We start from the raw sequence: 14,108 nt of genomic DNA, 5'->3' as shown, positions 1-14,108 counted from the left end.
CCAGGAACTCTGGTGGCCTTTGTGCTGCTTCCTGGATGTCTGGGCTCTGTGGAGACTAGGGAGCAGGGTGGCTGCCTAGGGAAAAGTTGAGGGGAGCTCGTGGGGAGGGTGGAGGTAGAGGGGTAGACAGACCTAGAGCTCTCCTAACCCCTTCCCCCCTGCTTCTGCAGGTAGGGTGTAGGGGTCAGCAGGCTGCCCAGGGCAGTGCCTCTAGGACTGTCCAGCCTGAGAATGGTGTTTGCAGTTCAATCTCAGGTTCGTCAGCCCAAGAGATGCCGCCCCTTCCCCAGCAGCCTCGGTGGGCAGTGAGGGACCTGGACCAGGCACCCTCACCAGCTGCAGGCTTAGTCACACGTGTCTGCCACATTCTCAGGGGCTGGCCTGGGGGAGGCCACAGGCCATTTAGACTCTTGGATTCCTGTCCCCACAGGCCCCCAGGCCAGAGTCAGTCAGGAGCACACCAGGAAGCTGGGTGTTTTGAGTTGAGCTGCCCAGTGGCCCATGGAAGCAATTTATCCGAGGCTGGCTGGCACTGCAGTGGCGGTTCCTAGCCAGCCTAGGTTCTGCAGCGTTCCCGTGTCAGCACTGTCACAATCACCCAGGCCTTCACCCCTGGATCAAGCTGGGGAGACCTGACCCAAGGAGGTAGGCAAGCAGCAGATTTGGAGCTGCCAGGGGGAAGGACTGGGGGAACTGGGGCTGTGCTGGGCTAGCAAAGGGAAGGATGGAGGAACCACGTGGGGTCACAGGGATCCACATGCACCAGTCACAGAAAGACTGAGGGACTGGGGGGGGAGGGGTAGCTAGGGGCCCCTGGGGGTGGGAGCCACTGGGAAGCTGGCCTGTAGTCTGTGCATCTGGCTTAGCGCTAGCTCCTTGGCTTCTGGCTGGGGATGGGGACCATTAGGGGACATATGCCTGCAAGGAGAGTGGGGCTGACTCCAGCCCTCCATACATGCACCCCATTTCCTGCATGAGCAGTTGGGAGGGAGAAGCAGGAGCCTCCTTATCAGGTTGATTGTGGGGCCTCATGGCAGGAGCCTGAGTTGAGGTGATCAGCTCAGGGAGAGGAAGCCCTGGTTCTGAGCATTAGGGGGCCGCGCCTCAGACTCCCACAGGCCTCAGGAGTTGTGTCTAAACTGAAGTCTTGCTAACAAAAGAGGTCCAATTCTTCCGTTCCTTCAGAATGGATGTGTGGCCAGGTGTGATGCATTCTTCCTACTAGGCATGACAGCATCCAGTTCCTGGGGGTCCCTGACATCACCAGTGCCCTCCTCCACTGCCTTAGAGACTGGGGCAACCCAGGACTGATGGCACGGTGTGGGGCTCCCCTGCTGTGGTGCGAGCAGAGGTGCAGGCCCCATAGGGGAACACCTAGCAGTGACACACTGAGCCCAAAGCCCCCCACTCCTGCCTGTGTCCCCTCAGGGTGCTGTGGTTTTTATTAAACCAGAGGAAGTCCTCGTGCAGCCTTGATTTTAGGGGCTTCCTCTGGTGCCAGAATTGGGGGAGGCCCCAGCTCCAGTAACTCATCTTGACTCGGGCTGCAGATCCCCACTGGCTGCCTCCTACTCCAGTCAGCCCTCCAAGCTCTGCGGTGAGCTGCTTTCAGTGGGGGGTGGGGGGATGGGGGTGGCATGGGGTAAAAGGCCTAGGGAGCTATTTCCTTGAGCGCTGGGCTGGGTCCCCAGCATCAGCCCAGCAGTCCCTACCTCCTGCCTCTTAAAAAAATTTTTTTTAGAAATATTTATTCCCTTTTTGTCACTCTTGTTTTATTGTTGTAGTTATTATTGTTGTCTGTCTTTCTTGTTGTATAGGACAGAGAGAAATGGAGAGGAGGGGAAGACAGAGAGGGGGAGAGATAAGGCACCTGCAGACCTGCTTCACCACTTGTGAAGCAACTCCCCTGCAGGTGGGGAGGCAGGGGCTCGAACCGGGATCTTTACGCTGATTCTTGCGCTTTACTCTTTATAAATTTTATTTATTAGTGAGAAAGATAGGAAGAAAAAGAACCATACATCACTCTAGTACATGTGCTGCCTGGGACTGAACTCAAAATCTCATGCTTGAGAGTCCAGTTTTTTTTATCCACTGTGCCTTCTCCTGGATCACTTTTTCTCTTATCTTCATTGGGCTTGGCTGCTCCAGGCTGATTTTTTCAGATAGAAACAGGAGCAAGGGGACTGGGCGGTGCTGTACCTGTCAGTTAAGTACACTCATTACCATGCTTGAGGCCTTGGTTCTATCCCCAGCTCCCCACCTGCAGGGATGGTGAAGCAACTACAGGTCCCTCTCCCTATCTTGCCTTCTCAATTTCTCTCATCCTATCAAATTAAAAAAAAAATGACAATAAAGGAAAAATGGTTACCAAGATCTGTTGTGCGGGCACTGAGCCCCAGTAATAACCCTGGTGGCAAAAAGAGAGAGAGAGAGAAAAGAGGGAGACACCAAAGCACTAAAGCTTCTTCCAGTGTAGTAGGGACTGAACTGGAATCTGGGGTGTGAGAGCGGCAAAGCAGAGCAGCATCTTAACCTGCACCTCCGCCTGCCCCTGCCTTCTTCACTCTGTTTGGGAGATGGATGTAGAAACAGAAGGGGGTGCTTTCCATATGCTGGAGGAGCACGACCCCGTCCAAAGGAGACTGAGGAGGAGCCCCCAGGGTCAGCAGCCTGCCTCAGTGCAGGATTCTCCAACAGAATTGTGGGGTTCACTGAAAAAGCCACACACCTGTTCTGCAGTGGAAATGTTTATTTCACAAGTTATCTTTATTTCAGGTAAACATCCAGACAAGGGAGATCAGGTCACCGTGGTGCCCATTGTGTCAGCCTCAGGCCTGGCCCTTGGGTGGGTGGGAATCAGGGCTGGGCCTGGAACCCATGTTGTGCATCTGGTCTTTCTAAACCTCAGGTGTAGACAGACTGCCATGTAAATTGTTGACCCTCACTTCACCTAGAATAGTACCCCACTTTCTGGGCTTCCCCCAGACAATCTCCCCAGAGGTGCTGCTCTGGGCCTCCCCCTTTCCTGGAGGTTGGTACCCTCCCCCTGCCACCTGTGGCCTGGCTGAGGGTCTGGGGAGTATGCTGGAAGGGCCCCCAGGATGGGCCACCTTGGCAGCCTGCTCCGGCCACACCCAGTACAGGTCCACAGCGGACTGGGTGCTTCCTCCTGTGCCCTGTTCCTGCCCCACCGCATCAAGAGATCTAGTCTATAGGCGGTTTGAGAGCCAGTTTTTATTGGACTTGTTCTCCATCAGCTGCGTGTTACACAGACACACAAGTACACAGACACACCTGCTGCTGCACCTGTGAAGGCAATGCCAGCTGTGCTTGTAAGGACAATGATAAGGAAGCCTTGGCCAAGTCCACAGGGTAGTGATCACAACCAAAGTAACACAAACTGGCAGGTTGGTCCTGCACCACGTGGCCCAAACAGGAAGGAATGAGATCAGTCACTTTTTCCAGCATTCACACCGGCCTCCACAGCAGGCGCACCCAGAGCGGGCAGCATGAAGGGGCCCCAAGGTGCTGGAACACTCTGGCCCGTGGGCCAGTTCCGGCTGCATTGTGGTCTCCCTCCCCTGCCAGGTGCTGAAGCAGTGCATCCCCTGCTGCCCTGGACAGAACATCAGAGAACAGACCGGAGCCCCGTGGGCAAGCCTAGTTCTGGCTGACCTCAGTCCCTGGAGTCCGGGCTGCATGACTGGGCAGTGCTAGTGAGGGGCACAGACAAGTAGGAATATCCAGAGCAGTTTGGAAATAGAACAAAGCCAGAAGGGAGACAAGAGTCCACGTCACCAAACAGGAATGAAGCTACACACCAGCAGCCTGGACACCAGTGGGCTCTCCCTGCCTCTCCCGGGAACCCAGAGGAGGTAGGCCCTGCTCTGGGCAGTGAAGCTCAGGCATGCTGGTCACTGCCACAGTACCTGAGGGGCTGCCCCATCCAGATGGATGCTGGGAGAGAAGCCAGAATAGGACATGGGGGAGCTTGAGAGTCGCTTGAAAGCAGATATAGTACAGTTGTGAAAAGGATTCTACTTCTGAATCACTCAAATAATACCTTCTGGGTCAGGCAGCGGGAATGCCAGGCAGCCTGGCCTTTCAGTGCACGCCATCAGCACCATCCCTTTCCCATAATCTCATAGGAGGCCAGGGCAGGCCTACAGCCTGCAGCCCCTGCCGTGCTACTTGGGCCTCCATAGGGAGCTTCAGATTTCCACAATGACCCAGTTAGATGATGAAACTGAAACACCTGGCAAGGAAGGAACTCTGACGTGTGGAGCCTTGGAGACTCCTGGCCCTCAAAACTTGACAGAGGGCTTGGCCAGGAACTCAACCATGCAGGCGAGCAGTTTCTCTGCCTTCGGTAGCCCCTCTGGGGACAGCAGTGCAATGCCCAGGCTATGTCCAGAGCTGTCACAAAGGCTGTGCCTACAGCGAGCAGAGACGGCCTATGTATGCTCTCACCCTCACTGGGCTCTGGGTCAGTGAGTTCCCTCTTTTCTTATGAGGGCTGACCTATCAAGCTAGTCCAGTATAAGAGACCAAATGCCCCCTCATGGAAGTCTTCATGATCACTTTAATGAGCAAACAGTAAAACAGAAAGGGACCAATGCTGGCAAGGGCCTGGTGTCAGTCTGCGAGCAGGGCGAGTCAGGGGCCCCACAAGCAGCACCATTTTCTGAGTGCGTCCCTGTTCTGTCCAGACACTTCCTGCCTCTGTGTGGCTGGAAGGCAGGGGGGCAGGAAGGGTAGTAGGTGGGGTGATGGGGTTCAGGAAGGTGTTCTGATGCATTTGGCCAGAGGACTGCACCTTTGCCCCTTGCTCTTCACCTCTGGTGGTCGGCGCTCCAGCGGCTGGTGCAGGCCATTGGGGCCAGTGTGGGGGTGGTGGTGGGGGCCCTGGGTCACAGAGCACAGCCTTCGTGTTTTCTGGCTCTGAATCTGGGACAGATAAGGGCTGGCTTCCAACAGTTCTCTACTGGGGGTGGTGGGGGCCCACGAAGCTGATACTAATAGGCCTCCCCAGACCCTGGCCCTCATGGTCAGAATGTCTCTTTGGTCCAGCTGGCCTTCTAGAGAGACCTGCTGTCCTCAGCTTGGCCTGGACTAGTAGTGACAACAAAGGGGAACAGGCAAAGGGGAAAAGGTGTTCTGGGAGGCAGGATCTGTGACCTTAGCAACCTGGACTCGCAGTCCCTAATTAACTGTGACTCCTAAGGGTCCCAGGAAGGAACATAAGGGGACAGGAGGGCCTTCAGGGATGGGGCAGGGGTGTGGAATGTGACCTGGGGCTACCCTTTGTCCTTTCTTTTTGAGGGCCAAGGAGGCTTGAGGAAAGTGCAGACATGTGACAAGGTAGTGGGGGACCATGAGCGGGGAGCATTGTCTTGGGGCAGGAGGGGAGTGTTCTACTCTTCCCACAACACAGGCAGCACAGGTGACCCCACAAGGCCCACAAGCCAAGGGGGACATTCTGCAAGGGCGGGCCACCAGCAGCTCGGGAACACGATGGCATGGGGGGAAGGGGGTAGGGCAGAAGGCCAGACCCCTGCTTCTCACACCCAGAAGCACGAGGAGAAGGAACAGCCTGCCAAGCCCCCCAGGGGGCACCATGCAGCCTTGGTCACTTTGGGGCAGTGGGCTGACCACAAGGCCGAGGTGGCTCCACTGTCCAGTCAGCACGGCCGAGCCGCAGAAATGTCCACAGCACAGACAGACATGGAACATGACCCCATACATGCTACTGGAAAAGAAGAACAGAAGAAGACCGTAGCTAAACTGCTTTAAATACTGCATGCTACGCACTTCATGTGTGTGGGTGGACGGATGGGCGGGCACAGAGGCGGGAGGGACACCCCGGCCTGCTGCCCTTCAGGGCTGGAGAGGCCTCCTCCCCAGCTCTGTGACTACAGTTCATGATTCTAAGGTTGAAGTGGCCGGGTGCTGATTGATCCTCTAATCACAGCGTCTCCACAACTTAATTGAACCCATCAGTGTGGTAGCTGGGGTGGGAGTCAGCCGTGAGCTGGGTGGTCTCTGTGGCGGACGCAGGCTGAATGACGATCGGTGTATCTGTGGCCTCTGGAAGGAAACAGAAGCACATGGCCTTGCCACTGGGCCTCGGGACCCCGCGGTGCGACCCCCAGTAACACTGTCCTCGGGTGCCATTGCTCGGTCCCTGGCTGCTCTCTGGGGCTCCAAGGGGAGAGGTTAAGTGCCGACCTCCACCCGAAACACCTTCCTCTGTTGCCACGGCTTACCGCCAGCCAGCCCTGGGCCCTCCCCACCTGCTCGGCCCCCTGGAACTATGGCTACCCCAGCTGCGGATGGGGACAGCCCTCTGCATCTGCTTTTACCTCCAGAGTCCACGTTCACACAACAGTCCCAGCTGCCACCACAAACACTCCCGGCACAGAGTCAGTGCCCTCCTGTTTGACAAGACAGGTTGACACGGTTCAGGGCCCGTTCAGGCTCTGTCCCACACGCACGCACGGCTCCTGGGATCGCCACTCACCCCTCTCATCCGACTGCAGCTGGGCCTCCAGGTCCTCAGGAGACACGTAGAACTCGGTTTCCTCGCCCTCGGGTGCCTTGGGCTTGCACTTTCCACAGCAGCAGTTGAAACAGCAGCACAGACAGCAGCAGCAGTAGCAGCACGTGAGGAGCCCGCAGAAGACAAACAGGGCCTGGGGCGGGTGACAGGACACTGCTCTGGAAACCTGCGGGGACCCTGGCCACCACCTGCTCAGTGTGCTCAGTGTGCGTGCACACGTGTATAGCACTGGTGGGTGTCAGGATTTCGGGGGTGAAGTTCCAAGTCAACTCCTTCCTTCCTTCCCTTTCCTTCTTCCTTCCTCCCTCCCTTTCTATTGGATAGGACAGAGAGAAATTGAGAGAGGAGGGGAAGACAGGGGGAGAGAAAGATAGACACCTGCAGACCTGCTTCACCACTTATGAAGGGACCCTCTGCAGGTGGGGAGCTGGGGACTCGAACTGGGATCCTTGTGCTCATCCTAGGGCATCACACATGCGGTTAACCTGGTGCACTATCACCTGGCCCCTAAAAGTTCAATTTCTTTTTGTTGTTGTTATTTGATTGTTTGTTTTTACCAGAGCACTGCTCAGCTCTGACTTATGGTGGTGTAGGGGATTGAACCTGGGACTTTGGAGCCTCAGGCATGAGAGTCTCTTTGTATAACCATTATGCTATCTACCCTTGCCCTGTAAGTTCAATTTTTTCCCCCAAGATTTTCTTTTTTAAAAAAAATATTTATTTACTTATTCCCTTTTGTTGCCCTTGTTTTTTTATTGTTGTAGTTATTGTTGTCGTTGTCGTTGGATAGGACAGAGAGAAATGGAGAGAGGAGGGAAAGACAGTTACTTGCAGACCTGTTTCACCTGTGAAGTAACTCCCCTGCAGGTGGGGAGCCGGGGGATCGAGCTGGGATCATTACACCGGTCCTTGTGCTTTGCGCCACCTGCACTTAACCCACTGCGCTACAGCCCGACTCCTGCAAGTTCAATTTCTTTCTCTTCTTTTTCCTTTTTCTTTTTTTTTTGTAAAGACTGCTTTATTGATGACATTTAATACAAGTCAATAAATACTGATCCCCAAAGAACTCAGATTATCAGACTACTGGTCCACTGAACCAGCTGAACGCTGGGATGATGAAGTGAATTCAGTTTTGCTTCTTGGGAAATGAAGCCATAGCCAAATGATATATGGCATATGCTGTCCCACCAATTTTTTTTTTAATATTTATTTTATTTATTTATTCCCTTTTGTTGCCCTTGTTGTTTTATTGTTGTAGTTATTATTGTTGTTGTCGTTGTTGGATAGGACAGAGAGAAATGGAGAGAGGAGGGGAAGACAGAGAGGGGGAGAGAAAGATAGACACCTGCAGACCTGCTTCACCACCTGTGAAGCAACTCCCCTGCAGGTGGGGCTGTCCCACCAATTTTAAGAACCACCAAAGTACTGCAGCGACTCCCCCTTTCAGATGAACTGGAATTCCATTATCCTCCTGAAAGAGCTTTTGTTTCTCTGGCACTATATTTTCGAATTGCCTGCGTGAAGCAGGGCTTATGGTCCTCTGATGGAGGACCATAAGGCTTATGGTAATCTGATGAAGAGCCAGCAGGTTCTGCAGCATCTTTGCTCAGTTACTGCCACCAGCTGTGCCAACTGAGCCCCAAGAACGAAAGTCTGCAAGTTTAGTTTCTATCGCTGCATATGCCAGAGTGCTGTTCTGGTCCCTTTCTGTGTCTTGGGAAATAACATAATTCTTTAAAAAAAAATGGGGGGCTGGGTGGTAGCTCACTGGGTTAACTGCACATAATGAGAAGAGCAGGGACCTGCGCAAGGATCCCAGTTCGAGCCCCGGCTCCCCACCTGCAGGGGGGTTGCTTCACAAACAGTGAAGCAGGTCTGCAGGTGTCTATCTTTCTCTCCTCCTCTCTGTCTCCCCTCCTTCCTCCGTTTCTCTTTGTCCTATCCAGCAACAACGACAGCAATAACAACAATAGTAATAACAACAGTGATAAACAACAAGGGCAACAAAAGAGAAAAAATAGTCTCCAGGAGCAGTGGATTCGTAGTGCAGGCAACCGAGCCCCAGCAATAATCCAGGAGACAAAAAGAAAAGAAAAAAAAAAAGATTAAAATAAATAAATAAATGAAATGAAAATAAACAAATCATCTTTAAAAAAGTAAGAGTTGTGGTCTGGGAGGTGGCACAGTGGATAAAGCATTGGATTCTCAATGATGAGGTCCTGAGTTCAGTCTCTGGCAGCACATGTACCAGAGTGATGTCTGGTTCTTTCTCTCTCTCCTCCTATCTTTCTCATTAATAAATAAATAAAATCTCTAAAAAAAAAAAAAAGTAAGAGTTTGGGAGTTGGACAGTAGTGCAGCAGGTAAAGTGCACGTGGCGCAAAGACTTGTGTAAGGATCCTGGTTTGAGCGCCCAGCTCCCCACCTGCAGGGGAGTCACTTCACAGGCAGTGAAGCAGGTCTGCAGGTGTCTGTCTTTCTCTCCCCCTCTGTCTTCCCCTCCTCTCTCCATTTCTCTCTGTCCTAACAATGACGACATCAATTACAACAATAATAATAACTACAACAACAATAAAAAACAGCAAGGGCAATAAAATGGACAATAAATAAAATAATAATTTTTTTTTAAAAAGTAAGAGTTTAAGAAAGGACTTAATGCCATTAGATGGGCTGGCAAGGTGGTACAGTTGCTTTGCTGTGTGCTCTACTCAGGTTCAAGCCCCGCCTCACTATCCTGAAGGGGGTTTCGGTGCTGTGCCAGTGTTTGTCTTTCTTTTTATTTTATTTTATTGTTACCAGGGTTATTGTTGGGGCTTAGTGTCAACACTATAAATCCACCACTCCTGCCAGCATTTTTTTCATTCTATTTTATTGGGTAAGACAGAGAGAAATTGAGAAGGGAGGAAGAGGCAGAGAGGGAAAAGGCAGATACTGCAGACCTGCTTCATGCTTTTGAAGCTTTCCCCCTGCAGGTGGAGAGGGAAGACTTGAACCCAGGGTTCTGCAGATGGTAATATGTGTACTTAGCCAGATGTGCCACTACCCAGCCCCCTCTATCTCTGTCTTTCTATCTGGAGCAGTGAAGGCCCAAAATGATAGCATAATGGTTCTGCAAAAGACTTTCAGGCTTGAGGCTGAGGTCCCAGGGTTCATCAGCCAAAGAAGTGCTTTGGTGTTTCTGTCTCTTTCTTTCTTTTATTTTTAATTTATTTTGCCTCCAGCGTTATTGCTGGGGCTCGGTGCCTGCACTACAAATCCACTGCTCCTGGAGGTCATTTTTTCCCTTTTGTTGCCCTTGTTGTCTATCGTTGTTGTTAATATTACTGTTGTCGCCATTGTTGGATAGGACAGAGAGAAATTGAGAGAGGAGGGGAAGACAGAGAGGGGGAGAGAAAGATAGACACCTGCAGACCTGCTTCTCCGCCTCTGAAGCGACTCCCCTGCAGGTGGGGAGCCGGGGGCTCAAACCGGGTCCTTACGCCGGTCCTTGTGCTTTGTGCCACGTGCGCTTAACCTGCTGCGCTACCGCTCAGCCCTGTCTCTTTCTTTCTTTCTTTCTTTCTTTCTTTCTTTCTTTCTTTCTTTCTATCTATCTATCTATCTATCTATCTATCTTTCTCTCATTAAAATAAACATTAAAAAAACCAAAAAAAAACCAGGCAACCAGACAGAAAGACTTCTCTAATAATAGATTATCTATTCAAAAACATGATAGTTTTTTTCTTTTTTGCCTCCAGGGTTATTGCTGGGGCTCGGTGCCTGCACTATGAATCCACTGCTCCTAGAAGCTATTTTGCCCATTTTGTTGCTCTTGTTGTTATTATTATTATTGTTGTCATTGCTGCTGTTGTTGTTGTATATGACAGAGAGAAATGGAGAGAGGAGGGGAGACAGAGAAGGGAAGAGAAAGATAGACACCTGCAGACCTGCTTCACCACCCGTGAAGTGATCCCCCTGTAGGTGGGGAGCCGGGGGCTTGAACCAGGATACTTATGCTGGTCCTTGTGTATTTAACTTGCTGTGCTACCTCCTGACCCCTCATGACAGAGTTCTTATCCCTACTTCTCTTAGACCTTAAGTGAATTAGCTGGCTTGTCAGGTCTTGCTCTGTGCATGTGCAGGCTGGTTATATTCAAGCCAGCAATAAACAGCAGGTGATTGAACCCACAGGCACAGAGAGTGAGGAGAAAGAACACCAAAGCCCAGAAAACGAGTATCTGGAGCAAATGCAAAGGTTCCGGGGATCTGGAGTTCCTGCCGCAGGGCAGGTGGGCTGTGCACCCCTCACCTTGGCCCACCAGCTGGAGAGCACAAAGTAGGTGTTGACGTTCTCCTCCCCAAACTGCTCGGCCACGTATAGCCCCAGCGAGCCGTACTTGTCGTAGATGTTTCTTTTTGTGGCGTCTGTGAGGATGGCGTGGGCGTTGTTGATCTCCTTGAATTTGTCTGCAGCTTCCGGGTTGTCGGGGTTCTTGTCCGGGTGGTACTTCAAAGCAAGTTTCCTGCACACCAAAAGTCATCTTCGTCACACACCCACCGGGGTTGGGGGGGGGTGCTGAGGTCTGGCTTGCCAGAGAATTCAAGAACTTTAGTGTCCAGTGAAATCACTGTGGACCCTGCCGGGGAGCCTAGCCTGCCCTGCCATATCCAGAGTTATGTCCCCAGGTGAGAATGGACAGGCAGCAGCTGGCCTGCAAGGAATCGCCTCAGGTACTACTGGTTAGTGGTGAAAGGCAAAGCCCATTTTTGCCCTCTAGTGTCCTAGCAGGTGAACTGCACACTTGCCAAATTAAGTGACTGACAAGTAGGGCTTTGTAAGATGTGTCTAGTCAGTGCACAATGCTGGAACACCAGGGAGGGCTACTTCGGTGCCTGTGTTAATGGTAACATCTGTCTCACTCAACATTCTGACAGGCCACCTGCTCACAGGTGCAGGTTGCTCCCCTGGGGTAATGTGCAGAGTGTCACTTAACTGTGACTAAGAAAACATTTATGTGACAAGTTCTTGCCACAAAAGCACATCTTGCACCCCTGCAAGCCATGGCTGGGAAGCAGGCAGGTGGCAGCACAGACCCCAGCATGCTGGCCATGCCCTCTTACCGATAGGACTTCTTAATGTCGTCTGAGGTTGCATTCTTGTCCAGCCCGAGAACATGGTACAATGATTCCCCAGAGGTAGAGAGAGAGCGCTGTCTCTGGTCTGCCATGGTAGGCTAACTACAAGAGAAAAGCCCAGAAGATATCAAGTAGTATAGATTACAGTTCCAGGCCTAGACTGAAAGACTCCTCATCCCATAAGGCTGTCTGAGGCACAATGTTACAACCCAGTGCTTTGTGTGGGTCACATACTCGGCTGGAGCTCAAAGCACTGCCAGGTGGGTGGAGCGCCACACTGCATGGCATTCTCCTACAGAGATGCAGACATCTCTAAGTAAAGACTAGAGAGTGAAAATCTCTAGACCAAAAACGTGAATGAGACCCAACTATTTGAGAAAGACATTCTGAACACAGCCAAAAAACACTTGAAACAAATACTGACAGGATAAAAGAATGGTCAGGCGACCACATAACTACAAACACTGTAACATCCTTTTCTCAGACACTGACAAGACTGACAATAAAGAACGAGATAGGGGGACGGGCACATGGGCACACTGGGCTAAGCGCATGTGGTGCAAAGCGCAAGGACCAGCGTGGGGATCCCAGTTTGAGCCCCCAGCTCCCTACTTGCAGGGGGGTTGCTTCACAAGCAGTGAAGCAGGTCTGCAGGTGTTTATCCTTCCTCCTCTCTGTCTTCCCCTCCTCTCTATTTCTCTCTGTCCTATCTAACAACAAGGATAGCAATAACAACAACGATAAACAACAAGGGCAACAAAAGGAAAAAATGGCCTCTAGGAGCAGTGGATTCGTAGTACAGGCACCAAGCCCCAGCAATAATCCTGGAGGCAAAAAAAAAAAGTGATGAAAATAGTGACTGGCTGAAGAACTCTATCAATCATCAGGATCTAACTGATGTTTGTAAGATACATATATTCTATCTTACATGTACTAACTTATTGTAAGATACACACATATAGGGAATCGGGCAGCAGCACAGTGGGTTAAGTGCATGTGGTGCGAAGCAGAAGGACCGGCCTAAGGATCCCAGTTCAAGCCCCCGGCTCGCCACCTGCAGGGAAGTCACTTCACAGGTGGTGAAGCAGGTCTGCAGGTGTCTGTCTTTCTCTCCCCCCTCTCCATTTCTCTCTGTCATATCCAACAACAATAACAAAACAACAAGGGTGACAAAAGGGAAAATAAACAAAAGATACACACATATAGTTATGTATACTGTCAGCACTGATAGTATCTTTTTTTTTTTTGTTCCTCCTCCAGGGTTATTGCTGGGCTCGGTGCCTGCACCATGAATCCACCGCTCCTGGAGGCCATTTTTCCCCCCTTTTGTTGCCCTTGTTGTAGCTTCGTTGTGGTTATTATTATTGCCCTTGTTGACGCAATTCGTTGTTGGATAGGACAGAGAGAAATGGAGAGAGGAGGGGAAGACAGATAAGGGGAGAGAAAGATAGACACCTGCAGACCTGCTTCACCGCCTGTGAAGCGACTCCCCTGCAGGTGGGGAGCCGGGGGCTCAAACTGGGATCCTTACGCCGGTCCCTGCGCTTTGCGCCACATGCACTTAACCCACTGCGCCACCGCCTGACCCCCACTGATAGTATCTTTTTCAAAGAAGATATACTTATTTCAGGAAAGAGAGGCCAAGATTAGAGGACTAACCCTTGTTGTGCTGAGCTGAACTGGGACTCTGGAGCCTCAGGCTTGAGAGTTTTCTTTCATAAGCACTATGTCACTCCCTACCCTAACTCCCCCCTCCCAAGAAATAAATGGTAAAATAAAGTAATAAAGCCAAGTAATTGAGGCCAGGAAGCAGCAGCTTTGGACATGTGCAAAGTTCTGGGTTCATCCCGTGAAACCATATTTAAAAAGCTTGCTTTTGACTAATGAGAAATGCAGCACCAAGAGGCAAGGGAAAACCTGACACGTGCTCTTCTAATGAAAACAGTTAAAGAAGGAATGGCTGCTAGGGGGAAATAGTAAAAACCATGTGTGTGTGTGCACATTCCAGGGCCTTGTGCACATGTAACTTCACTGTCCCGAGACTCCTATTTCGGAGACAAGCTTGTTGTGCCAGAGAACAAACCTGGGTCTTGTGCACACTAAGGTGTGCTCCCAGCAAGCTAGCTCTCTGAGCCCTGGAAAATGCAGACACACAGAGAGATACATACACATTGCTGCTGGAGCTTCATTGTTCCAGCTGTCTTTTTTTTTTTTTTTTCCTTCTTTTATTGCCACCAGGATTATCACTGGGACTCAATGGCAGCACCACAAATCCACCACTCCCAATGGTCATTTTTTTCTTATTCTTTCTTCCTATTTTTTATTGGATAGGACAGAGAGAAATTGAAGGGGGGGGGTGCTAGAGAGGGAGAGACACCTGCAGACCTGCTTCATTGCTCATTAAGCCCACCCTCTGTAGGTGATGAGTGAGTGT

The 14,108-nt window shown here is 51.3% G+C and overlaps 1 protein-coding gene across 2 annotated transcripts in view; it reads right to left on the bottom strand.

Annotated features, from left to right (window-relative positions):
* Positions 1–3,214: 3,214 nt before the first annotated feature.
* Positions 3,215–14,108, bottom strand: part of DNAJC5 (DnaJ heat shock protein family (Hsp40) member C5) — a 68,092-nt gene continuing 57,198 nt past the window's right edge. The window contains exons 2-6 of one of the 2 annotated variants that reach the window (XR_009544714.1): positions 11,660–11,776; positions 10,848–11,061; positions 6,521–6,692; positions 6,363–6,434; positions 3,215–6,087 (exon numbers count right to left, since the gene is read on the bottom strand). Coding sequence is in view for 1 of the 2 variants with exons in the window: in XM_060171663.1 (XP_060027646.1) it covers positions 5,984–6,087; positions 6,521–6,692; positions 10,848–11,061; positions 11,660–11,766 (597 nt within the window). In the remaining variant the exon portion in view is untranslated. The remainder of the gene's footprint in view (positions 6,088–6,362; positions 6,435–6,520; positions 6,693–10,847; positions 11,062–11,659; positions 11,777–14,108) is intronic. The other variant, XM_060171663.1, reaches the window with a different exon arrangement.

The sequence above is a fragment of the Erinaceus europaeus genome, chromosome 14 (genome assembly GCF_950295315.1).
Source record: "Erinaceus europaeus chromosome 14, mEriEur2.1, whole genome shotgun sequence".
NCBI lineage: Eukaryota > Metazoa > Chordata > Mammalia > Eulipotyphla > Erinaceidae > Erinaceus > Erinaceus europaeus.
The sequence above is the reverse complement of the archived record's forward strand: the minus strand, read 5'-3'. Positions and strand labels throughout refer to the sequence as shown.